The sequence below is a fragment of the Delphinapterus leucas genome, chromosome 3 (genome assembly GCF_059928025.1).
Source record: "Delphinapterus leucas isolate spDelLeu-1000000601 "Yukka" chromosome 3, BTC_Dleu_Yukka2, whole genome shotgun sequence".
In the NCBI taxonomy this organism is placed as follows: domain Eukaryota; kingdom Metazoa; phylum Chordata; class Mammalia; order Artiodactyla; family Monodontidae; genus Delphinapterus; species Delphinapterus leucas.
The window spans coordinates 32315977-32343147 of NC_143131.1; the positions used below are offsets into that span (position 1 = coordinate 32315977).

The window sequence follows — 27171 nt, forward strand, 5'->3', positions numbered from 1 at the left end:
AGCCAAATGCACAAGATAATAATTTCTACTTTGCTGTATTTTGTTAAATAGATTTATGGTTCCTATTGGCATTACTCATTTTGGGAATTTTAGATTCATGTGTTATTCATTTAGTGATAGTCAATCTTAAAAGGCTTCCTCAAAATTGTTTATTGAAAAAGCTGAATTGTTTGTAAGATTTCTACTTATATACTAAAGCAACTTAGTTTATCATATGACACCTATTCTGAGTACATGGTAGATAAGTTTGGATGAAGCTACTGATTAGATTAAACTAAAATATTTTCTTGTATTTCAAAGAAATAATACTCCTAATAACAAAGCCACATAATATAGAAGGTGCTTTCCATTTTCACTTTTCAGAAGTAACAGCAGTGGTGATCTATATTTACAGTGCCTGTAAGGTAGGGAATAGGGTTAGAGAAAGGAAATGGGGTTATAATAGACAATAAGTAGCTTTTCTCCATTTTTTTTTTTTTTTAAACCAGGTTTCTGCTTTGGGTCTGGATCCCTCAGGTGCCCGTTTGGTGACTGGAGGATATGACTATGATGTTAAGTTTTGGGATTTTGCTGGAATGGATGCTTCTTTTAAGGCATTTCGATCCCTTCAGCCCTGTGAATGGTATGTATTATGCAACTTAATACCTTCATATTTGAAGACGCAGTCTCTTGTTATTTGAATTCTGTTTATGATGATTTTTACCAAAATACAATAAGTTTACATGACTATATACTACGTTCGTTATTCAGATGAAAGCGAAGTGTACCTTTTATGCTTCTTTTCTTTAGTAAATTTCCTTTAGTTTCATTAATTTATTCTTTAGTAAATTTCCTTTAGTTTCATTAATTTATGTTTTAAAGACTGCCTTTTGTTGTTATGTTTTAAAGACTGTCTTTTGTTGTTTTTTAAAAAATATTTTAGAAATCGTTACCTTGCCTAGTTTATTTTAAAACACTTCATTAAATACTGTGTAATACTATATGTGTGTGTACAACATATGTTAAGCCAAGTGCTAGTTGGTGCTGCACTGTGCAGGTATGGTCAGCTAGCATTATATTATAAAGGACTTTACATGTTGCTACCGTAAGCCACCCGCTTATTTCTACTTTTGACCATCGTTGATCTTTTAGCGTATTGGATATCAGAAATGGATTTTATTGGTGAAACTATCTTGTTAACGTGCATAACATATGTTGGAAATGAGCTTTCAATGATGAGATTTAAAAATATTCAAGATATGTGGATTAGCCGAAATTACTCTGACTCAATTTCTTACTCTTGCATGAATGGGGTATAAATCTAGTTTTGCCTTCAACCTGAACTCTTAGGGGTTTTGTTTAATCTCCACTTGTAAACTCTGGATTTCATCAACTATATGGAGAAAGTTCCTGTCTGTGGACTGTTGAGCGTTTGCCTCCAGTGAACCTTTTGTGAAAGTGGTGGTTGGAGCACCTAAAGGAGATGCTGGGATTTTTCTCAAGCCTGCAGAATAGATCATATGAATTGTTTGTGCTTACTTGCCAATAAATATTACATAATAGATGCCTGTCTTATGTGGATCAGAATTGAGTCAGACCTCAAATTTCTCTGGCAGTTATATAGTTATCTAGCAAAATAACCTTGCTGACTAAAGTGGCTCTGGTCAGTGTTCTACAAATCATTGATTTGTAAAGTTTGAAGTCATAACTCTTAAGCTGTCTAGTAGTAAAGATTTGAGAATTCCCTAAATAGATCTTAACAGATACAGGATCAACTGAAAGGAAAAAAAAACTGAGTATCTCCAATGATGGCTATATTTAAAATAGCTCTTATGATTTAAAATAGTGACATCTATCTTGAGTTAGTATGATGACCTTTTTTTAAAATACATTTATTTATTTTATTTATTTATTTTTGGCTATGTTGGGTCTTCGTTGCTGTGTGCAAGCTTTCTAGTTGTAGTGAGCAGGTGCTACTCTTCATTGCAGTGCGCAGGCTTCTCATTGTGGTGGCCTCTCTTGTTGTGGTGGGTGGGCTCTAGGCACACGGGCTTCAGTAGTTGGGGCTCACGGGCTCAGTAGTTGTGGCTCGTGGGCTCTAGAGCACAGGCTCAGTAGTTGTGGCACACGGGCTTAGTTGCTCTGTGGCATGTGGGATCTTCCCGGACCGGGGCTCGAACGCATGTCCCCTGCATTGGCAGGCAGATTCTTAACCACTGCGCCACCAGGGAAGCCCCATGATGACCTTTTAAAAATGTATTTAAAATATGTTGTTTAGGGCTTCCCTGGTGGCACAGTGGTTGAGAGTCCGCCTGCCGATACAGGGGACACGGGTTCGTGCCCTGGTCCGGGAAGATCCCACATGCCGCGGAGCGGTCGGGCCTGTGAGCCATGGCCGCTGAGCCTTCGCGTCCCGAGCCTGTGCTCCGCAATGGGAGAGGCCACAACAGTGAGAGGCCCGTGTACTGCAAAAAAAAAAAAAAAAAAATGTTGTTTATACCCCTTTTTCCCACATGATAGATAGTCTCTTGATTCATATAGGGATTGTGCTCTCCTTCTACCTCTACAACTATAAGGTGACTTGTTCAGGACTATCCAGTGCTATATCAATGATCAGCTCTGAATGGAATACATATCTCATGAGTCTCAAGCCAGTGCTCTATTATTTACTAAACTATGTCATTTGCTACACTGTTGTAATTGAAAATGCAGAAAAAACCAAGAATAAGCTTGTTTTCTCTTCTGTAATTAAATTGTTGCATCCTATATGTAATTGTGAGCTATCAAAGATTAGATAGATGGGAAGAAATAGAATTCTTGACAATTCATATAAAATTAATATAAAACTCTAATATTGCAAACATTATGTGAATGTTACTCCTCTAAATCATGAGAACTATTTAACTTTGCCATCACTTGCCCCTAATCTCAAAGTAATGTGACTCTGCTTTTTATGATGTTTTTGTGACTCAGTGTGTATTTTATATCTATTTACATATTCATCTATAATTCCCTTTTTACTGTAAAAAAGATTTCAAATGGAGAGAAAAGCAGAGGAATTAGTATGATAGCCATCTACCCTTTACCTAGATTTAAGTTATAAATATTTTTCTTTATTTGCTTCATCTCATTTTTGTAATTTTTGAATTATTTAAAAGTAAAGACACTGTTTGTATGTAACAAAACAGAAACAGACTCACAGATAGAGAAAATAAACCAGTGGTTACCAATGGGGAGAGGGAAGGTGAGAGGGGCAGGATAGGGGTATAGGATTAAGGAGATACAAACTACTATGTATAAAATAAATAAGCAACAAAGATATATTGTACAGCCTAAGGAAATATAGCCATTAGTTTGCAGTAACTTTAAATGGAGTATAATCTATAAAATTATTGAATTGCTCTGTTGTACACCTGAAACTAATAAAATACTATAAATCAACTATAAGAAAAATAAAGACAGACACACCTTTCACTTTGAAATACTTCAATGTGTTATCTTTGAAAAAGATAGACGCTTTCTTATATAAATGTAGTTCCATTATTATTTTTAACAAAATTCTTCAGAATTCCTTAATATTTCCAATAAATATTCTGTATTTAAATTTCCCCATTTGCCCTCAAAAGGTGTTTTTTTAAAAAAATTATTTATTTATTTTATTATTTATTTAGGCTGTGCCAGGTCTTAGTTGCAGCAGGCAGGATCTTTAGTTGCAGCATGTGGACTTAGTTGCAGCATGCATTTGGGATCTAGTTCCCTGATCAGGGATCAAACTCGTCCCCCTGCTTTGGAAGCGCAGAGTCCTACCCAGTGGACCACCAGGGAAGTCCCTGAAAATGTGTTTTAATGCTGGTTTGTCAGACATGAATCCAATTAAGTAATACACATCACATCTATTTTGTATCTCTCTTACATCTCTTTTAATCTACACTGACCCTTCCTTAACCATTTTCTTTCCCATAACTTTGTTAAACAGACAAGTCTAGTCGTCCTCTATGAGATCCTTCCTTCCTGATTTTCTAATTGCTTCCTTTTGGTATTATTTAAGTTGTTTCTTTATCTCCACTATTTCCTATAAAAGATCCAAAGGCTTGATTATAATCCATATTGTTTCACATCAGATGGCATGTATTGTCTGGTTGTTGTCACTATTAGTGACTAGCAATTAAGACTGATCCCTGGAGTAAGTTGGGACATCTGATTCCTCCACTGTAAAGTTAATATTACATACTTGAGATAGGCAAGAACTTTGCGGGGAAGATACCTTGGTACCATGTAAATATCCAGATTCTATTCATCCTTTCACTTAATAAGTTTAGCATCCATTGATTATTCATACCTGAATCATTTATTTAATCGAGGGCTCCAAGAAAGTGGTTTTCTAATTCTGTTGTTTCATCTACTTTTACTTGCTGGCATTATTCTAAGAGAAGTACTTTTCCTCATGCCTGATGTTATTTGGTTCTCCTGAAATACAGTTCCTACTGGAGAGTCAGGATAAATGCTTAGTTATTTCCCTTTTATTACTCATTTTTAGCTTATGGGTTGGTGTTGATAAATAAGTTGTTGCTGTTATTCATGGTGATAGTTTTTTAAAAAATTTTTTTGCTTTTTTTTTGATTACTAGTATTTATGATTTTAAAATTTTCATGTGTTTCAGTCAATTGCAGTCATTCTTTTTTTAAAAAAATTTTTATTTATTTTTGGCTGCGTTGGGTCTTCATTGCTGCACTCAGGCTTTCTCTAGTTGTGGAGAGCGGGGGCTACTCTTCGTTGCCATGTGCAGGCTTCTCATTGCAGTGGGTTCTCTTGTTGCAGAACACGGGCCCTAGGCTTGTGGGCTTCAGTAGTTGTGGTGCGCAGGCTCAGTAGTTGTGGCTTTTGGGCTCTAGAGCGCAGGCTCAGTAGTTGTGATGCATGGGCTTAGTTGCTCCGTGGCATGTTGGGATCTCCCCAGACCAGGGATTGAACCCATGTTCCCTGCATTGGCGGGCAGATTCTTAACAACTGTGCCATCAGGGAAGTCCCAGTCATTATTCTTTTTGATGTTTAAAGTGTCTCAGATTTGGCCCTTGGGAGTCCCTGATTGCTATGTAGTTTTGACATGACCTCATTAGTCTTTAAAAGCTTACTTATTTTCTGGAACAACATGTTGTAGGCTTCCCAGTACATGCCTTTCCAGGTCTCAGACTGAGTATTTCCCCACAGACACCTGTTTTGTTAGTGGGAATGGTATTCAGAGACCAAATCTGGATGCTACACATGTTCATTGACATTAAGGTATCATTACTTCTTGACCTTTTCAGTGAAAAGAGGTGAAAAATATAGATAAGTGTGTGTGTGCTTAAATGATGAGATCATATTGACATTTCCATTTCAAAATTTTAGTAAACTTTAACTTTCTGAATAATTTTTAATTTACTGAAAAGATGTACAGATCGTCCAGAGTTCAGGTATACCCCAACCCAGTTTCTCCTTTTGTTAACATCTTACATTACCATGTCACATTACGTTTGTGATAATTAAACCAACATTGGTACATTATCATTAACTAAATGCCAAACTTTATTTCGATTTCACTTTTTTTATAAACTAATATCCCTTCTAAGATATTACATTACATTCGTCTTCATGTCTGTTTAGTCTCCTCTGGTTTATAATAGTTTCTCAGTCGTTGTTTGATTTTCATGACTTGACAGTTTTGAGGTGTATCGGTCAGGTATTTTGTAGAATATCCTTTGACTTATTTTTTAATGACATTTTTCTCATGGTTAGACTGAGGCTGTGGGTTTTTGGGCTGAAGATCACAGAGGTGAAGTGCCCTTCTTGTCACATATCAGGGGTACATGCTATCATGTTTTTAAGGTTTCTCCACTATAGAGTTACTTTTTCCTCACCTTTCCATATGCCATTCTTTGGAAGCAAGTCAACAAATGCTACTCACACTTGGTAGAGCGGAAAAATTAAGCTCTCCCTCCTGAAGGGGGTGATAATTACATAAACTACTTGGAATTCTTCTGCAAGGAAGAATGTTTGTTTGTTTATTTATTCATTTCTATTTATCTATACCTTGAATTATAAGTCAATACTGTGTTATTTATTTTATTGCTCAGATTGTTTCAGCTGTGGCCGTTGTGAGCTCTTTCAGTTTGCCTCTTGTGTTCTTTTCTTTGACACAGTCTTTTGGTTATCTGTTTTGTGAAATGTCACATGGGTTTATCCCTGGGAGACAAGGGAGGCAACACAATTATATGCTTTGCTATCTGTACATGAACTAACACATGCACAGTGACCAATCAGGGACAGATTTTGGAGGAAGTGGTGTGATTGGTCATTGATCAGGATGCACAGCTGCTATTTATATAGTGATTTTTGGACTGAAGTGCTAGTAGCAAAATTTGTACTTTATGCAGTTACTCACAGTTAATATACCATAGTAACTGAAATTTGAACCATGTTGTTGGGGCCTGGTATTATTTATCTAAACCATGGCGACTGATATTCATGCATATCAGAACCATGCAAAGCAAGGATTGCCTGTATTCGATATGCAAAAGTAAAAAAGAAACTCAATGGGACGTATAGAATGAATTTTTTTTTATTGTGGAAAATAAATTATATTCCTGTACTCTAATCTTCTGGTCTGCTAACAGACTAACAAGTTAATCATTAGTTTGGAAACTTATAAGCCTGGTTCTTGCTTTAAGTTCTGGGATAATTTAGTCAATAAAGTGTTTTTTAGTCAGATGTAACACAATTTCATATGTAGTAAGTATTGATTTAAGTGGTTGTGTACTTACATTCACTTCTGAGAAATTTTTTTGCAGGTTTAATTACTATATGATAATGGTTTTCAGTAGTTTGTTCATCGTTTGTGTCAGATGTTCAGCCTTTTCAAGTGGATGAATGCTACTATTTTTCATCAGGTGTTTGTTGGTTTAAAATCGCTATTCATGTAAATGTTAAAATAAGTTTCCACTTCAGAAGTCCACCAAAGATCCGTAACTGAAGACACAGTTGTTTTGGGCCATACATTGTGGAGATTGTCTTCCCAAAGCATTCTGTGAATGGGCACTCACTGGAACTGCTCAACTCTGTGACGTTCAGCGTGAGGTCACTCAGCCCTGCATATTGCAGTAAATTCTGAGACTTGGCACATTACAGTTTTCTCAGACGGGAGTTTATGGGCATATTCTCAGGGGCTTATGAATTCTTTTTATTAATTTAGAAATTCTGTTTTTTCATTTTGATAACCATTTGGCACAACGCTAATGCCTGCGTTTGTTTACCTTTGTGTTTAAAATCACCTGGGCTCAAATGCTCCGTTCACTTTCAGTTGCTGTAGCCTCATGAGAAGGGAGCAGAGACACCCTTCATATATAAATGCCAAGTGAAAGCCTGTTTTGTCATAAAGTGTTGTATGAACAAAGTTTTCATAGTAGTTATAATAGAGACACTTGGTGGGAAGACTGGATCATTGCTGTAACACAGCAAAATAGGCCTGTGCTAGTGCAGGCAACTGGTATTCATTAACTTGTTCAGCTGATGGCTGATTAAAGGACTGTGGCAGAGGGATATAATCAGTTTGTCTCACAATAAAGAAGTTGTTTCAATCTTTATAGTGTTGTGTCAGAAAACATCTTAAAATTAATTTAAATTTCATTGGTTATTTTGTTTTAGTATTTGCTTTTAAAAAAATCACTTTATTGAGGTTTAATTTATATACCATAAAATTCACTCATTTTAAGCATGCAGTTCAGTAGTTTTGAGTAAACTTACAGGGTTGTGCAACCATGACCACAATCTAATTATCATCACCCCAAAACAAACTTCATTCCTATTTGTGGTCACTCTCCATTTCTACCTCCGGCGTTAGGCAGCCACAACTCTGCCTTATAGGTGTGATTTTTCTGGGTGTCTCATATAAATGGAATCATACAATATGTGGTCTCTTGTGTCTGGCCTCTTTCCCTTAGCATAGTATTTATGAGGTTCACCCATGTTGTAGCATACATCAGGACTTTTGTTCCTTTTTATGGTTGACTAGTATTCTGTTTTAGATAGATAGATAGATAGATGGCATATCTATATCTATATCTATATATATGGCATATTTTGTTTGTCCATTCACCATTTGGTGGACATTTGGATTGTTTCCACTTCTTGGCTGTTATGAATAATGCTGCTTGAACATTTGTGTACAAGTCTTTGGACATATATTTCCATCTCTTTTAACCTAAACTGCAAATTGCTAGGTCATATAGTAAATTTATGTTTAACATATTAATAACTTTATAGCTGTTTTCCAAAGTGGTTATACCATTTTACATTCCCACAAGCAATATATAAGGGTTCCAGTTTCTCTAACTTCTCACCAACAATTCCACATCCCCCCGCCCCACTGTACCACGTGGCTCATGAGATCTTAGTTCCCCAACCAGGGATTGAACCCAGGCCCTCGGCAGTGAGAGCACAGAGCCCTAACCATTGGACCACCAGGGAATTCCCTCACCAGCATTTGTTTTTGTTTTTTTGATAATAATCCATCCCTGTGGGAGTGGAGTGATAAGTGTTTACTTTTTTTTTCTCAATTTCTTTTTATTTATTTTTGACTGCATTGGGTCTTCGTTGCTGTGCGTGGGCTTCTCATTGTGGTGGCTTCTCTTGTTGCGGAGAATGGGCTCTAGGTGTGCAGGCTTCAGTAGTTGTGGTGCATGGGCTCAGTAGTTGTGGCTCGCGGGCTCTAGAGCACAGGCTCAGTAGTTGTGGCACATGGGCTAAGTTGCTCTAAGACATGTGGGATCTTCCCAGACCAGGGCTTGAACCCGTGTCCCCTGCATTGGCAGGTGGATTCTTAACCACTGCACTACCAGGGAAGTCCTAATCAGTGTTTTCTTTTAAATTCATTGCAAATCTATACTCTTGTAAGAGTTGTTAGTAAAAGGAGCCTAGTTATATGTTCATACTCAGTTAAATAATAATGTAATAAAATTATTTATTATCACAAAGTGGTCTCTAAAATACTTTCCCATCAAAAGGAAGGTATTATTACTGAAGTTAAATGCACTACCTAAGGCATTGAGAAAGGGTTCAGTTGTGGAACAGTCTTCAAAATGTATTGAGTTAAAAAAGCACAGTATGGAATAGTACATAGTTTTTTAAAAAGCTTGGAAAAAATAATATAGACTATTTGCTTATATACGCTTTAAATATTCTTGGAAAGGTACACAAGAAACCAATAACACTAGTCGTCTATAGGGAGAAGAACTGATTATCTAGGAGACCAAGGTGGAAGGAAAATGTGTTATTATTTACCCTTTTCTATCTTTTGAGTTTTAGATACGAGGTGTGTATATTATTTAATACAGAGATAAGTTTTTTTTTTGCTAGAGAACAAAGATATGTTCTGTTTACCTAATAGTGATATTAATAATGTGTATCATTATCACAGCTAACATTTATTGAGCCTGGCTAAATTCTTTATATCAGTTAATTCTCCTAACTGCCCTATGTCATAGGTATGTTTATTATCTCCCTTTGACAGTGTGGAAATGGAGGCTTAAAAATTAATTAGCCTAAGGTCATACAGTAAGTGAGAGAACAGAGATTTGAATGCATGCATTCTAATTGTAGAGTTTGTGCCATTAATCACTATGTTATGCATAAGCACAGAGGGATTAAAACCATTTAGAGTAAGTGCCATCAGAAATAGTCAAGGGAGTGGTGTGTGTGTTTGCTTAAGTTCATTTGTCGGTAAGCCTTACTTACTTTAACACTTTATTTACTGCCTTTGCCAGATAACTGAAGTAATACTATTTTAGCTTTTAGGTAAAGTTTTTAAGATTAGTTTACAGCTGATACTTATGCAGCATAATATTTAACATAATTGTGTGATAGGTAAGTGTTTTTTTTCAGGCATTTATGCTTTCTTTTGTTTTTCATGTTATCAGTTGTGAAAAAGACACTGAAGATGGATAAAGGTTTCTCTTATAAAACTGTATTCATGATTTGTATATGAGTTAATGTGTAAAGAAGCAGAGTTACATAAATTTCAGTAATCATATCATTGTAACTGTCTCATTTCTCCTGGCCAATAGCTCATTAATTGAATTCAAGTTAATGACAAAATGTTTTTGATTGAACTTTTTATAATTATTAGTGAATTGGTAAACTCGCTTTATGAGTTTCCATAGTAATATTATTTTCGAAACTATTAGAGTTTGCAGCTTTTAGGGTAAGTAACCATAAGGCCAAATATGACTTTTTTCCCATAGATATCACTGATCAGTGGCATCATTAATTAGGCTGTACTTGAGAAGAAAAGTATAATATCAAATCCATCTAGCTACTTCAGTTTTGCATAGCAAGCTTTTTTTTGTTTGCAGCTAATCTTGGATATCATCAATAGGAAAGAAGAAGTTACAAGATAACTTCATTCGTAAAGTTAGTAGGTTAATTAAATCACAAGTCATTCTTGGTATGTCAAGATAGTCCTAGGGATGACAGAACTTTCTTGTGGTTTACTAATTAGAAAGAAGGTTGTTGACATGGTCTGTATGGAAGTCGGTGTGGGATCATGTGCATCACCAGAAAGCTTTAATATGAGGTGAAAGGTGTGTGGGAAAGCACAGTTAATATTCTTTGATATATATATACTACGTACCTGAATATATTTTCTCCTTTGATATTTTCATTGTAAATTTATATAAGCTTAAGGATTTTTTTTTGCTTAATTTTCTGGGTTTCTGTTACCCTCTATAACTGTCATCAAGTTGCATAATTTGTGTATTTTGTCTCATTAACTGAAAACCAGTGACCTCTTGAGTTGTGTGTCAGCTCAGATGTCAGCTCTTCAAAGAGACCTATCCTAATAATCCTGTTAGAGGTAGCTTATCCTGTTCCCTTGATCTATATTTCTGTTTTTGTGCCAGTACCATACTGTCTTGATTACTGTAGCTTTGTAGTATAGTCTGAAGTCAGGGAGCCTGATTCCTCCAGTTCCGTTTTTCTTTCTCAAGATTGTTTTGGCTATTGGGGGTCTTTTGTGTTTCCATACAAACTGTGAAATATTTTGTTCTAGTTCTGTGAAAAATGCCAGTGGTAGTTTGATAGGGATTGCATTGAATCTGTAGATTGCTTTGGGTAGTATAGTCATTTTCACAATGTTGATTCTTGCAATCCAAGAACATGGTATATCTTTCCATCTATTTGTATCATCTTTGATTTCTTTTATTAGTGTCTTATAATTTTCTGCATACAGGATAGAAAGCCCAGAGATAAACCCACGCACATATGGTCACCTTATCTTTGATAAAGGAGGCAAGAATATACAATGGAGAAAAGACAGCCTCTTCAATAAGTGGTGCTGGGAAAACTGGACACGTACATGTAAAAGAATGAAATTAGAACATTCCCTGACACCATACACAAAAATAAACTCAAAATGGATTAAAGACCTAAATGTAAGGCCAGAGACTATCAAACTCATAGAGGAAAACATAGGCAGAACACTCTATGACATAAATCACAGCAAGATCCTTTTTGACCCACCTCCTAGAGAAATGGAAATAAAACCAAAAATAAACAAATGGGACCTAATGAAACTGAAAAGCTTTTGCACAGCAAAGGAAACCATAAACAAGACAAAAAGACAACCCTCAGAATGGGAGAAAGTATTTGCAAATGAAGCAACTGACAGGATTAATCTCCAAAATTTACAAGCAGCTCATGCAGCTCAATATCAAAAAACCAAACAACCCAATCCAAAAATGGGCAGAAGACCTAAATAGACATTTCTCCAAAGAAGCTATACAGACTGCCAACAAACACATGAAAGAATGCTCAACATCATTAATCATTAGAGAAATGCAAATCAAAACTACATTGAGATATCATCTCACACCAGTCAGCATGGCCATCATCAAAAAATCTACAAACAATAAATGCTGGAGAGGGTGTGGAGAAAAGGGAACCCTCTTGCACTGTTGGTGGGAATGTAAATTGGTTCAGCCACTATGGAGAACAGTATGGAGGTTCCTTAAAAAACTCAAAATAGAACTACCATATGACCCAGCAATCCCGCTACTGGGCATATACCTGAGCAAACCATAATTCGAAAAGAGTCATGTACCACAATGTTCATTACAGCTCTATTTACAATAGCCAGGACATGGAAGCAACCTAAGTGTCCATCAACAGATGAATGGATAAAGAAGATGTGGCACATATATACAATGGAATATTACTCAGCCATAAAAATAAACAAAATTGAGTTATTTGTGGATGGTGGATGGACCTAGAGTCTGTCATACAGATTGAAGTAAGTCAGAAAGAGAAAAACAAATACCGTATGCTAACACATATATATGGAATCTAAAAAAAAAAAAAAACAAAGGTCATGAAGAACCTGGGGCAAGGCGAGAATAAAGATGCAGACCTACTAGAGAATGGACTTGAGGATACGGGGAGGGGGAAGGGTAAGCTGGGACAAAATGATAGAGTGGCATGGGCATATACACACTACCAAATATAAAATAGATAGCTAGTGGGAAGCAGCCGCATAGCACAGGGAGATCAGCTCGGTGCTTTGTGACCACCTAGAGGAGGGGGATAGGGAGGATGGGAGGAGGAAGATGCAAGAGGGGAGAGATACATATGTATATGTATAGCTGATTCACTTTGTTATAAAGGAGAAACTGACACACCATTGTAAAGCTATTATACTCCAATAAAGATGTTAAAGAAAAAAAAGTAGGTTATCTCCCAATCTGTACCACCACCCACTCTATGCATTGTTCTGGTTTGTTTTCTTTATAGCACTTATCATTATCAGAAATGATCATCTGGTTTTTATATTTTACTTGTATTCCAACACCTGGAATAGTGCCTGGCATATAGTAGGAACTTATCATTCATTAAATAAGCAATGAATAATGGAACCTTTTCATCCTTTTCTCCAAAAATTTCTTGCTGTGTGGAATAAAAAAACATTTTCATCAGGATGTACCTATAAATATATATTTTTTTTTTTAAAAGGAGAGGAAGTATAACTATTTCTTTTCCTGGAAAATTAAAAAAATTTGGCTTAAACCATATTAGTTCAGGGCAAATAAAGAACAGGCAGTTTTTGAAATCTCTGGCTCTGCATCATCATGCATTGGGCTTCAGGTCTCAGGTTGATATGTTTAGCTCTTTAAAAAACAAAAAATAGGACATGGAATCTCAAGGTAACTGATTCGAGAGTTTTATTGCATCTTACGATTTCCATTCACTTTATGTTAAAATTGACTGCCACTGAACTGTAATTTCTACTTTTTGAAATGGCATTTGTAGTCCTTGGCACATATCTGTTAGTTTCTTCTTTTGATTAAACAGTTCCAGAGTTCAAAGGAAAAAAAAACACAAAACCTTTACCCAGTATTTCATCTTCCTGAGTGAATCCTAGGTTCAGAAGTTTAAAAATTTCTGGTACTAGAAATAAGAATGGGTGAGTCATTGCTGTAGCCATTGGGCATGATTCTCTGCTTAAGTGGCTGAACTTGTGTCATAACTGTCAGTTATAATGGAGATGGAAGGAAATTTCATTACTCTCCCAGACTTCCATTTAAGTATTTTTTCCCCCTGCTTTCTTTTCCATAGCAGACTGATTTATGTAAAATTCAGTTCTACAACTAAGTATTAGTCTAGGGTCCATGTGCATGATGGGCAAGAACATGGATTCCATGTCATATGAGTCTGAATTTTTAATAAATTTATTTATTTTATTTATTTTTGGCTGCATTGGGCCTTTGTTGCTGCGCGCGGGCTTTCTCTAGTTGCGTCGAGCAGGGGCTGCTCTTCGTTGCGGTGCGCGGGCTTCTCACTGCAGTGGCTTCTCTTGTTGCGGAGCACAGGCTCTAGGCTCGCGGGCTTCGGTACTTGTGGCTCGCGAGCTCTAAAGCGCAGGCTCAGTAGTTGTGGCGCACGGGCTTTGTTGCTCCGCGGCATTTGGGATCTTCCTGGACCAGGGCTCGAACCCGTGTCCCCTGTGTTGGCAGATGGATTCTTAACCACTGCACCACACAGGAAGCCCCAAGTCTGAATTTGAATTGTGCTTTGACTAGTTCATTTTCTGTGTGACTAGGTAAGTTTAATCACTTTGACCCTTGTTTTATTTCCCTGCAAAATAGAATGAATAATTCCATTTCTTTGGGTTGTAATAATGATTAATGGATAATATATGCAAAATGTGTGGCACAATGCTTGGTGCTTAGTAAAGCACTGTAAATATTAGCTCTTATTATCTTACTACTGTTTTAACATGAAGGAATTTCAGTACACAGACTCACAAATTGTTATCTTTAATGTATTACTTCGCATTACTAAGATTTTGTTAATCTCATAAGATTGGATTGTACCTCTAAAAATTCATACTACTGTTGAAGCTATTATTTGTCCTGATTTCCTTTTTAGGAGTCCTGGCTATCCAGATCTATTATTTCTTCTCCATTTCCCTTTTCTTCTTTCTGACCCAGTTCTCTTTATCTTTTTATTTATTTATTTTTGCTACAATGTGTGAGAATCTCTTAAATCAATCCACGTTACTAATTTCTTACCATTTTAATTCAGGTCTTTATTGCTTTTAATGAACTTTTTAAAAGTCACATTTATTCAGGTATAATTTACATACACCCACCAGAATTCATCCTTTCAAGTGTACAGTACTGCAAGTTTTGAGAAATGCATAGTCATATTCACCACCACCACGACAATCAAGTTATAGAGCATTTTCATTATCCCAGAGAGTTCCTTCTAGTCACTTTGCAGTCATCTTTTCTCCTGACCCCCAGACAACCACTGTTCTGATTTTGTTGTTCCCTCTATCAGTAGTGTTTCCCCCTTTTTATTGTTGTGTAGTAGTCCCTTGGATGAATATACAACAGACAGCTTATCTGTTCACCAATTGATAGATATTTTGGTTGCTTCCAGTTTCTAGGTATTGTGAATCAAGTTGCTATAAATGTTTCCATATAGGTCTTTTTGTAGATAGATGTTTTGATTCCCTTGGGTAAATACCTAAGAGAGAATTGCTGGGCTGTGTGGTATGTGTGTTAACTTTATAAGAAGTTTCCAAACTTTTCCAAAGTGCTGTACCATTTTGCTTTCTTAGGAGCAATATATAAGGGTTTTAGTTACTTCATGCTTACCAAATACTTGGTGTTTTCAGTATTTTTAAATTTAGCCATTCTTTTCCATGTATAGTGATATATACTTGGGTTTTAATTTAAATTTTCCTGATGAATAATAATGTTGAGCATCCTTTTATGTTCTTATTTATATTACATCTATCTTCTTTGGTGAAGTGTCCAAATCTTTTGTCCATTTTATAAATTGGGTTGCTTTTCTTGGGTTGGTTGATAAAGTTCTTTATAAGATATGTTTATCACAAATATTTCCTCTTAGTCTGTGTCTTGCTTTTCATTTACATGATAGTGTCTTTTGAAGAGCATATTTAACGTGATTTTAAATATTGTTCTCTGTCCTTGCTTATTTTCTGCTTACGTTAGTATAAGCCATATTTTCTTGAAACTTTTTTAAATAAAAAGATTTCCACAAACGTTTATTAAATGAAAAATAGTTTTCAAAAAGATCTTATTTTTGTAATATATAACTTACATATTTCTGTCTTTCAATTACTAGGGAGAGTTTAAGAGGTTACATTTTGGGAATGGACATAACTTTTGTAGTGGCAGTGAAGAACTTCCACTTTCTGTGATATGGCAAAACAGCATGAATTACTTTTATAATTAAAAAGCTGTCTTATACTTCAGAAAACAAAAGATAACATAGGCAAAATTAAAAGACAAATTATAAGCTCATAAAAAATTGAAATACATACTGAAAGCAGTGGACTGCTAGCCATACATAATATATGAGTTTCTACAAACCAATAAAGGGGGTTATTTGAAAATTAAAACTGTCAAAGAAAATGAATTGACAGACAACAGCAGAAGAAATGAAACTGGCCAATAAACATGAAAAATTATACTCAACTTCACTAACAATTGAAGAAAAAAATTAAAATGCCAGTGATGCACTACCTGTCCCCTGTAAGACTGGCAAAGATGAAGAAGATCTCTACTATCCTGTGCGGGAAGAAGGCAAATGTGGGGAGAAGGCAAAGGTGGGATATCAATTTCCAAGCTCTTTTTCTAAAGAATAATTTGATAATATCCATCAAGATGGAAAATGTGAACTGTGATAAGATTTGGAGAAATAAGCACTTTCAGGCATTGTTGGTGGGAATGTAAATTGGTACCACTCTGTGGAAGGCAATTTGGCATTATCTTACAAATTATAAACACAGATAGATACTCTGACCAGTAACCCACTTTAAGGAACTTCTCTGATACATGTATCCACACATGGAAATGACCAAGGAACAAAGTTTATTTATTGCAGCATTGTATACAATAGCAACAGATATGCTGTCTTGAATTTTATTATTAGCACTGAAACAAGGACAGTCTGAATATGTCTTCTTTTTCCTTAAAAAAAAAAAAAAAAATTTCATGGCTATGTTCCTCATCTTTTTATGTTCTACAACAGAGATTAGCAAACTATGACCAGAGGGCCAAATCTAGTCCCTGGCCTGATTTTTAAATTTTTAAATTTAATTTAATTTTATAATTTTTATTTTATATTGGAGTATAGTTGATCTTGGCCTGTTTTTTTTTTTATGGCATTTGAACTAAAAATTTTACGATGTTAAAGGATTGTAAAACAAAATACAGCAAAGAAGAATATGTGACAAAGATTGTATATGGCCTGCAAACCTTAACATATTTCCTATCTGGCCCTTTACAAAGGGAAAGTTTGCTGACCCCTAGTCTAGAATCTCTTCCTTGTTATTTTACTCTCCTTGCAAAGGCTGTGAATAGATTCTTCTTGTCTCCTCACTTCCTTAAAGATAATAGCTTGTAGCTAGTGGAAGGAGCCTATGGTCTGAGGGAGTTTCAAGGGGCCTGCTTCTGGGAGTAATCCTTGGAAGGGAGTTTCCTCTTTATGTGATGCATATTCTGTTTCCCAGGAAGCTATTTTGTTAGGGTTCTGACTAGTTGGTGCATCTTTGTTTTGTTGACCCCTGTGTCATCTCTTAAACATCCTTTTTAGCTGCCAGCTGCCTAATGTGATAACTGTTTTCATAAGGGCAGCCTTTCTACTTTGAGAATGTGCTGCTCTAGGAATTCTTGGTTTGTGGGATATTTTCACGTGAGGAGGTTGTACCCTTTTTTGGGAGGTATTTTTCTAATCACTCTAGTTTTTTTCTTCTAGAAATTTCTGGGTAGTTTTTACCTTTCAGTTCTTTCAGTTTCTAATTCTGATACTTCTCCCTATTGTTATGTTTTTCCAGGTTATTTCTTTTGATATTTGGACTAGGGAAATCTAATGCATTAACTCACATTTTTTGTAGAAGTCTTCTATTATATTTCCTGTTTTTAAGTTCTTAAGGACCCTGTCTTTACATTCTTTTTGCACTGTCTTCAGGATCTCCCCTACATTGACTGAATACATTTTAACATTCTTGGGTGATCTTTCACAAGTCCTTAATTTCTAAAGTCTTATGTTTATATCCTTCTCCTAAACTTCGAAGGACTTTAGAGTTGTCATCATCTTTCTGTCTGACTTCACAACATGAAGGTTTCATTGCAGTTAGTTCATTGTTCCCACTTTCTTCCTTCCCCAGTGCTTGGTCCTTCTCTCCATCCTTACCTGTACTCCGTACAAGTATTCTCCCTGCCTCTCCAGTTTCTTCCAGATCCCTCCTTCAGAATTCAACTCAAGCATTTTCCTTGCTTAAATCTCACTTAGAGTACTGCAGCAGTCTGTTTTCCCCCACTATTCATGCTAAATCCGCTTAATACCTTCCTGATGCATTTTGACTAAAACTCAAATGCTTTGCTCTGATTTGTAAAGTCCTATGTGATCTGGCCCCTGCCCATTTCTTCTCTTTTCTTAGTGTGCTCTAGCAAAACGGCTGAGGGATTTTACACAGTACTTTTCTCCTGCTTAGAACGCTCTTCCCTGCCCCTTCCTACCTGCTCACGCCTCACAAACATGGTTAGCTTATTTTTATGCTTAGGTCACCACCGAAATATTGCTTTTCTAGAGAGGCTCTCCAAACTAGGGCTCTCCCCTTATTTGCTCCCTTTTATTCATTGTTAAATGCTGAGCTGTTGTTCTGCTGTTAGAGTTAAGACTTGAATTATTCCTAACTCAACATTATCATAAAGGAAGCTATTGGGAATAATCAGAAAAAGGATTTGGTTTTTGCTAATCATCCTTATTGGTTGGCTGTTCTTGATCATATTTCTCTAATCCTCAGAAGATATGAAAATGTACTGTTTAGATATTTAGGTTCATTGTCTTTCAGCATGGAACTTGTCTGTGAGATCATATAAAGTCATGAAGCTGATAATCTGCACTTGAGTGATAGAGTAATTTTATCACATTAATAAACAAAAATATACATTTTAATGGAAGGGAAGAGTTATTTGGCTTTAGTAAAATATTTAGTCCTGGATAGAAATTTTCTGTGGCTTTAGTTTTGATTGACAGATACATTATTTTGTAAAGTTATTACTAGCTTCCAAACTTTTAGTATGTGAGTAGGTATAAAAAAATCAGAAAAGGCATAAGAATATTTCTCTTGAGCATTTTGGTTAGTAATAATTAAAACACATGCTAAACTTATACTAACTTAACTCGTAATGAATTTGAAATATTCAGTTTATTCAATTCAAATGTATTCATTACAGTCAGCTATCAAGATTTTATACCCCTCACATAATCTTAAACAGCCCTTGGAAATAAAGAAGTAGTAATAATAGCAACTACTTATTTCACATACTGTGCTAGCTGCACATAGATATGTATTGTTTTTAATTTTCACCCCAATCCTATAAGTATTGTTTCTCTGGGTTTTTTAGTGGAGGAAACCAGGACTCAGCAAAGGTATAAAGCTGGTACGTGAACTCTGTCTCAGGAGCATCTCTGCATAGTGCTACCATCTAGTTCCATCTACTAATTTGGAAAAAAATGGGGAGACTGAGTCTAGTGAAGCCAAAGGACTTGCTCATCGTCACATAGCTAGTTAGCAGCAGAGTGAGCACTTGGATCCCTGGCCTCCTGACTCACATTCCAGTGCACTTTTCACTGTATCAGGACACCTTGGCTCCTGAGCCCCAAGTGACAGCCCCAAACAACTGTGTTTATCTGTCTTGCATGTCCCAGCTTGTTTTGCTAGCAGAGCAAAAACTACTTAAAAGGATCCTCAATCTTCACCTTCCCACTCACCTCCACTTACATGCATATACTCCCACTTGCCCCATGAATAACTTCACAGAAAGAATTGTGCAATGTCACTAAGCCTTCCTCTGGTGTCAGAGTTACTCCCTGAGAGAACATTCACTTCCTCATGACTCCAGTTTACTGTCAGATTGGCTTTCGCCCTCTTCTCTTTGATCGGAATCTTAGTTGTTTAGGCAGGAATTTGAGGAGCAGATGTTATACCCCTTGAACAAGCCCTTTAATTCTCCTTAGTACTGTGTCTAATGACTCTTAATCCTGTCCTTTTAGCTCTGTGGCTAGCAGAATTAAGAGCAAAGTGGGACAGGAATGGGGAGCTTGATGCTGAACATTTCATCTTAATGTTGGCAAAGAGAGCAGGTGAAATGAGACAGAGGGTAAACGTTAGGCTTTCCTGTAAAGCTAAAAAGCAAGATGAATGTTAGTGTGGGATTGCTGAGATTTTGTATTTCCCTCCAAATGTAAATAGAGCAATTTGGTAGAGCAAAGAGCCAGAGAAATGGAGCCAGTGAACTGTTGCTACTACCCAGTCTTCTCAAATTTTGCTGTGTTTGGAAATGAAAATGGTTCGCCAGAAAAAAAAAAAAGTTATTGCTTAAAATATTTGATCTTCCATGGTTATTGAAGAAAATTAAGACTTCTCCAAAATGGGAGTACTGTTAGCAAAGATACACCCTGTGAACTAATTGGTTCATTCTATTCTTACTTTACAGACTTTGGTCTGGAAGTCTGAACTGACTAATTATCAAAGATCTGATCGGGCTTCCCTGGTGGCGCAGTGGTTGAGAGTCCGCCTGCCGATGCAGGGGACGTGGGTTCGTGCCCCGTTCTGGGAAGATCCCACATGCCGCGGAGCAGCTGGGCCTGTGAGCCATGGCCGCTGAGCCTGCGTGTCTGGAGCCTGTGCTCCCCAATGGGAGAGGCCACAACAGTGAGAGGCCCGCGTACCAAAAAAAAAAAAAAAAAAATCTGATCTGTTTGTTCATATAGTTAAAAAATTGCACTCAGCGGCCTATAATTTTCTCAGTTCCTAATTATTTGCTTGAGATATGGTATATCAGAGGCTGATGAGGAGAGAGAAATCACACAGTAATTTGAATAGGGAAAGCTTATTATAAAGAATTACTGTCTGTAACAGGGGATTGGCGTAATGAGGGATTTGGTCCTAAAAAGTAAAGTGAACTCTAAAGAATATAGGAATAGCAAATAAGAAGAGTAGCCTTATTCCTAGCATATAGATAGAATATTTAAGGAAGAGGCTTCCAGGATTGGGATCCAGACCTTATTTGCGAGGGCAAGGCTGTGGCTCACTAAATGATAAAGAAGCTTCTGTGGTGCTGTGTCAGGAGAACTTGCCAGAAACTTTTTTCACCAGTTCACTCTGGTACAAAACTGCCTGAGGGAGGTGCTGGGGAATCTACTGGGTGCTGCTGGCTACTGATTGCTGTGCACACTTCAGGAGCCTGCTAGTGGAAAAGCCACACAAACTGTAGGAGTTGGACACTGGAGGAGCCATGTGTGGTGCAGGAACCTACCAAGAGGAGCACCCAAGACCCAGGGAGGAATACCCCTTTCTCCTGCAGTGTCCGTCCAGCACTCTCTAACTTAACATCATGCCAGACTTAACATCATGCCAGACTTAGCATCATGCCACGTGGCCCAGGGAAAATATTTAAAGGACCCAAATCTATTTTTGCACAGCAGGCAGTGAAGGGTGAATTTGGAAATGAGAGGCAGTAGATGGACAACTGACACATTTGATCAAACAAATTTATATTTTATTATTATTGATGCCTCCTATGGACTTAATTTAAATTTGGGACCCTGGTCAGAATCTTGCCCAGGACCTCATTCCTTTCCAGTGTTTCAGAAAGGATGTCATGAGTCCAGAGAGACTTTTCTTTTTTAGGAAGGAAGGATCCTGGGCAGTAGCCCCACCTTTGCTTCTGTAGGTTACTTTTTCATGAGCATCTCTTTTGGGAGCTTCAATTTCTCATCTATCTTGACACTTTGATCTTGGGCATTGTGGTGAAATTCCTCACATTTTCACACATTCTAACCTCAGAGCTCACTCAGATCTTTGTTTGAATTATCTTTGCCATTGGAAGCAGTACTCTGAATTCGTACATTAAGAATGGCGTTTTCCAGAATAAATATTTCAAAAACTATCAGCTAGAATTTCAGCATTTTAGGAGAAGCAGTCACTATAAATTTTGAGCAGCAGTTTCTAGTTAGTGGTGGCTCTGCATAAAGGCAGTTTCATTGGTAAGTATCCGATTTGGATCTGATAACCAACCAGGAAGAATAACTCTACTGAGGCCTAGTTAGACATACATAAATTTTAGCCTTTTGTATATATTCTATTTTTAGAAGACAAAATTATCATGAGTTAATAGTTTTTTTATGAAATACCAATTTATTTCTCAGCCTTAAAATTATAGACTTAGAAGGTAAATTGGACTAAATGGCCTAACATTTTGTTAAAATTGTTTTATTGTTGAAGTTAATTTTATTTTGAGTTTGGCCTGTTAGGATAAAGTAAGGAATTTAATTAATTTTGTAAAAAGATTTTTATTTATTTATTTAGGCTGCACCGGGTCTTAATTGAGGCATGTGAGATCCTCGTTGTGGCATGCGGAATCTTTTAGTTGCAGCATGCAGACTTCTTAGTTGTGGCATGCATGCAGGATCTACTTCCCTGACCAGGGATCGAACCTGGGCCCCCTGCATTGGGAGTGTGGAGTCCTACCCACTGGACCACCAAGGAAGTCCCTTTAATTAATTTTTTGACAGCAGAATTACATTCATAAGGGACAGTATAGCTGAAGACAGCTTTAAAAAAATGATGATCATTTTTATTTATTATTTTTAAAAGATGTTGGGGGTAGGTAATTTATTTTTTGTGTGTTGCGCCTTCGTGTCTGTGCAAGGGCTTTCTCTAGTTGTGGCAAGCGGGGGCCACTCTTCATCATGGTGCATGGGCCTCTCACTATGGCGGCCTCTCTTGTTGTGGAGCACAGGCTCCAGACGCGCAGGGTCAGTAGTTGTGGCTTACGGGCCTAGTTGCTCCTCGGCATGTGGGATCCTCCCAGATCAGGGCTCGAACCCGTGTCCCTTGCATTAGCAGGCAGATTCTCAACCACTGCGCCACCAGGGAAGCCCCTCATTTTTATTTTTGATAGAGAAATTTTATGTTTTGGGCTTTGATTATTAAGTTGGTTCTCTACCAGAGTTTTTTTTTTTATTAAAATATAGTTGATTTACAATATTAGTTTCAGTTGTATAACATAGTGATTCAATATTTTTATAGATTATACACCATTTAAAGTTATTATAAAATATTGGCTATTTTTCCTATGCTGTACAATATATCCTTGTATCTTAGTTATTTTATACATAGTAGTTTGTACCTCTTAATCCCCTACCCCCATCTTGCCCCTTTCCCCATCCCTCCTCCCACTGGTAACCATTAGTTTGTTCTTTATATCTGTTAGTCTGTTTCTGTTTTGTTATATTTGTTTGTTTTATTTTTAGATTCCACATGTGATAACATATAGTATTAGTCTTTCTCTGTCTGACTTATTTCACTAAGCATAATACCCTCGGTCCATTCGTGTTGTTGCAAATGGAAAAATTTTATTCTTTTTTATGGCTGAGTAGTATTCCATTGTGTGTCTGTGTGTGTATATGTATATATATTACAGAATTCTTTGAGTTTGTGTATTAATATCTATTTAGGGTGTTTAATTATTTGTTTTCCATTCATATTTGTGTAGGGATATCTTTTTTAAGAGAATTACACCTGTGATAGCATACCTTTAAGATTGCTCTGATGTGAGATACTTTACTTTGCCATGTGTGAAAAATGTTAGAGACTATTTTTTAGCATGGTAATAAAATTTTTAGCTGAGGAGTTTACTTCAGTAGTCATTTCTAAATTTGTGACTGAAAGTCACATTTAGGGAGCTGCACAGTGGCTTTTTTAGTATTGCTAGGTATTATTGTCCAAGTAGACTTTTATAGATTTCATTAGGTTTTCTTTTAAGAACATTTTACATAGCTTAGTATTCCATTGTTCATCCATCTTATGAGGCAATGTGAATCTTCTGTTGTTCCAAACTTGATACTGTCTTATATTTATTTCATATTGTTAACAGCTGCACTGTTCAGTTCATTAGCCACTAGCCACATATGGCTACTTAAATTTAAATTAAATAAAATTAAAAATTAAGTTCCTTAGTTGCACTAGTGTGATATTTCAAGTGCTTGATAGACACTTGTAGCTAGTGGCTACCGTAATGGACAGCATAGATATAGAATACTTCCATCATTACAGAAAGTCCTCTTGAAAAGTCCTGGTCTTATAGGATGTGAGATGGTGACAGACTCACATATAGTCATCTCTCTGTATCTGTGGGTTCCTAATCTGTGGATTCAGCCAACCGCGGATGGAATCCATGGATGTGGAACCTGCGGGTACAGAGGGCTGACTGTACTATGCCATTTTATATAGGTGACTTGACCGTCTGCAGATTTTGGTTTGTGAGCTGGTAGTCGTGGAACCGATCCCCCTTGGATACTGACAGACGCGACTATGTTGAAATTGTTAATGTGATAGCTTTCTTCCTCACAGAGGGTAGATTTTTTCATTTCACCATCCCAGTAATAATTTTCCAGGCTCTTTGAGAATTTTATAATTTACTCTTTTTGGTTAAAATAATATATAATTTATTTTGCCATAACAATTATATCTGTGTATTTTCCAAACCCTACGTCGTGGAGGTAACTACTGTTAACATTGTGGTATTTATCCTTCTAGTCTTTTTTACTCATATATGTAAATATTTTTATTTTACAAAACTAGTACCATTCTGTACATGTTGTTTTATAACCTACTTTCTAATGTTTATACATATCACAAACAGATATAGTTGGAATTATTCTAAAATTTATATCCATTTGACAAGCATTTATAGAACACTTCCCGTGTGCCAGGTATTGTTTTAGGTTTTGGGCATAGAACACTACATAAGTATAGTTCTGTCCTCATGGAGCTTTTGTTCTAGTGAGGGAAGGCCAGCTATAAACAAAACATATATAATAACAGATGGTGTTAAGTGCTATGGGGAAATAACAGCTCCATGCTTAGAAACATTTATATACCTTTTTAATTTGTACTTCTGAGGATTTCCTTTAATAACATGTGACTGTCTGACATGTGGCCATAGCTGTGGTGGGTTCGGGATGTATCCCCAAAGCATCTTGCCTATAGTCTGGCCTCAAGCCTATAAAGTAGTCTCATGGCCTTGTTCCTCCTAACTGTGGTCCCCTACACTGTCTGGTAATTAGCCATATTTTTTAATATTTACATAGGACATTTGCATATATTTTGTGAAGTGTCTATTCCTTTTGCACGCTTTTTAGTGGGTTGTTCGTCATTTTTTTTTAATTGTTGTACTTCAGGAGTTCTTTACATATATTAGATAGGAATCCTTTGTCAGATACATATTATGAATATTTTCTCCCAGTCTTTGACTTGGCCCATTCATATTCTTAATAATGTCTTTTAATAAGGTTTATGAAATACTTGAATTATTTTTCCTACTATATTCTGTAATTATAGGAAACCACATGAATCGACTGGATGTTAAACCCATATTGCCTTCCTTAAATAGCTCTTACTTGTTTGTGATGTATTTACATATTGCTGGATTCAATTTGCTAGTATTTTGTTTAGAAGTCTTTTTTTGTATCTGTGTTCATAAGAGGTATTGGCTATTGTATAGTACAGGGAACTATATTCAATATCCTGTGACAAACCATAATGGAAAAGAATATGAAAAAGAATGTATATATGTGTAGCTGAGTCACTTTGCTGTACAGAATAACACAACATTGTAAATCAACTATACTTCAATAAAATCTAAAAACAAAGGACATTTTATAATGATAAAAGGTGCAGTCCACCAAGATGTTTTAAATGTACTTGCACCTAATGATATACCTCCAAATATATAAAGCAAAACCCAACAAAACTAAAGGAAGAAACAGGCAAATCCACAGTCATACTGGAGTGTGACTTTCTCAGTAACTGATATTGCAAAAAAAAAAAAAAAAAAAAAAAGAATCAGTAAGGAAATAGAAGATTTGAACAACATAATTAATAAATGACTAATTTACATATGTTGTTCCAAAATACATTCAGGCATATAAATAATGCTTTTAAAATTGACATATACTGGTCTGTAAATCAAATCTCAATAAATGCCCAAAGTCTAAATGTTCTCTAATCCTAGTGGAATTAAGTGAGAAAGCAATTCTAAAAAATAATTTGAAAACAACCAAATGTTTGAAAATTAAGCAGTAATTGAGTAAATAATCCCTAGGTCAAAGAAGAAAACACAAGAGAAATTAGAAAGTATTTTTAATTGGGTGATAATGAAAAGACAATCAATTAGAACTTGTGACATGCAGCCGAAGCCATATTTAGAAGAAAATTTACACACTTAAATGCATATATTACCAAAAAAAACATTTTGATGATCTAAACATCCATTTCAAAAAGCTAGAAAAAATAGTAAATTTTATCCAAAGATCTCTAGAGAACAGAAAAAGTAGGAATGATTTCCAGTTTTTTTCATGAGAACAGAAATACCTTGATACCAAAACCTGATAAGAAACTTTTATTTATCCATCCTATATATGGTAGTTTGCCTCTGCTAATCTCAAACTCCCATTCCTTCCCTCCCCTACTTCACTTCCCCCTTGGCAACCACAAGTCTGTTCTCTATGTCTGTGAGTCTGTTTTTGTTTCATAGATAGTTGATTTGTGTTGTATTTTAGATTCCACATGTAAGTGACATCATATGGCATTTGTCTTTGACTTACTTCACTTAGTATCATAATCTCTAGGTCCATCCATGTTGCTGCAAATGGCATTATGAAATGTCCTTTTTACCTTCATTAATGTTCTTTGCTCTAAAGTCAACTCTGCCTGATATTAGTAAGATATACCAACTTTCTTTTAGTCGGTATTTGTGAATTATGTTTTTGCATCCTTTTGCTTTCACACTTTCCTCTCTGTATTAAGTGTCTCTTTTAAGTGAAAGCTTATCTTTTAATCATTCTTACAAACTTTGCCTTTTAATTGTAATAATTTAATTATATTTAATGTTATTGCTGATAAGTTTGAGCATAAGTCATCCATCTCATTCATTGTTTTCTATTTGTCCAGCCTGTTTGATTTCCCATTTACTGTCCTTTCCTTTGCATTAAATTTTAAATTAATTAATTAATTTATTTATGGCTGTGTTAGGCCTTTGTTGCTGTGCGGGGGCTTTCTTTAATTGCGTTGAGTGGGCTTCTTATTGCGGTGGCTTCTCTTGTTGCAGAGCACGGGCTCTAGGCGTGCAGGCTTCAGTAGTTGTGGCATGTGGGCTCAGTAGTTGTGGCACATGGGTTTCAGTAGTTGTGGCTCGCAGGCTCTAGAGCACAGGCTCGGTAGTTGTGGCACACAGGCTTAGTTGCTCCGCGGCACGTGGGATCTTCCCGGACCAGGGCTTGAATCTGTGTCCCCTGCATTGGCAGGTGGACTCCCAACCACTGCACCACCAGGGAAGTCCCTGCATTAATTTTTTAATACTATATATTCTCCTCTCAGTTGGCTTGTTAGTGTCTTTTACTGTTCGTTTAGTGCTTACCCTAAAGACTACATCATATATTCTAATAAGAGACTGAAATTTTATTAAAAATTAGTACTTTTACCCCTTCCCAGTCAATACAAAGACTTTAGAACATTTACCATATGTAACTACATTTATCCTCTCCTACACTTCTGCAGTTCTT

The 27171-nt window shown here is 36.3% G+C and overlaps 1 protein-coding gene across 5 annotated transcripts in view; it reads left to right on the forward strand.

Moving 5' to 3' along the window:
* WDR70 (WD repeat domain 70) overlaps window positions 1-27171 on the forward strand; it is a 307508-nt gene that overhangs the window by 69181 nt on the left and 211156 nt on the right. For all 5 annotated transcript variants that reach the window (XM_089908783.1, XM_022599005.3, XM_089908782.1 and 2 more), the window contains one exon: window positions 489-622. In XM_089908783.1, coding sequence (XP_089764909.1) covers window positions 489-622 — 134 coding nt within the window. The remainder of the gene's footprint in view (window positions 1-488; window positions 623-27171) is intronic.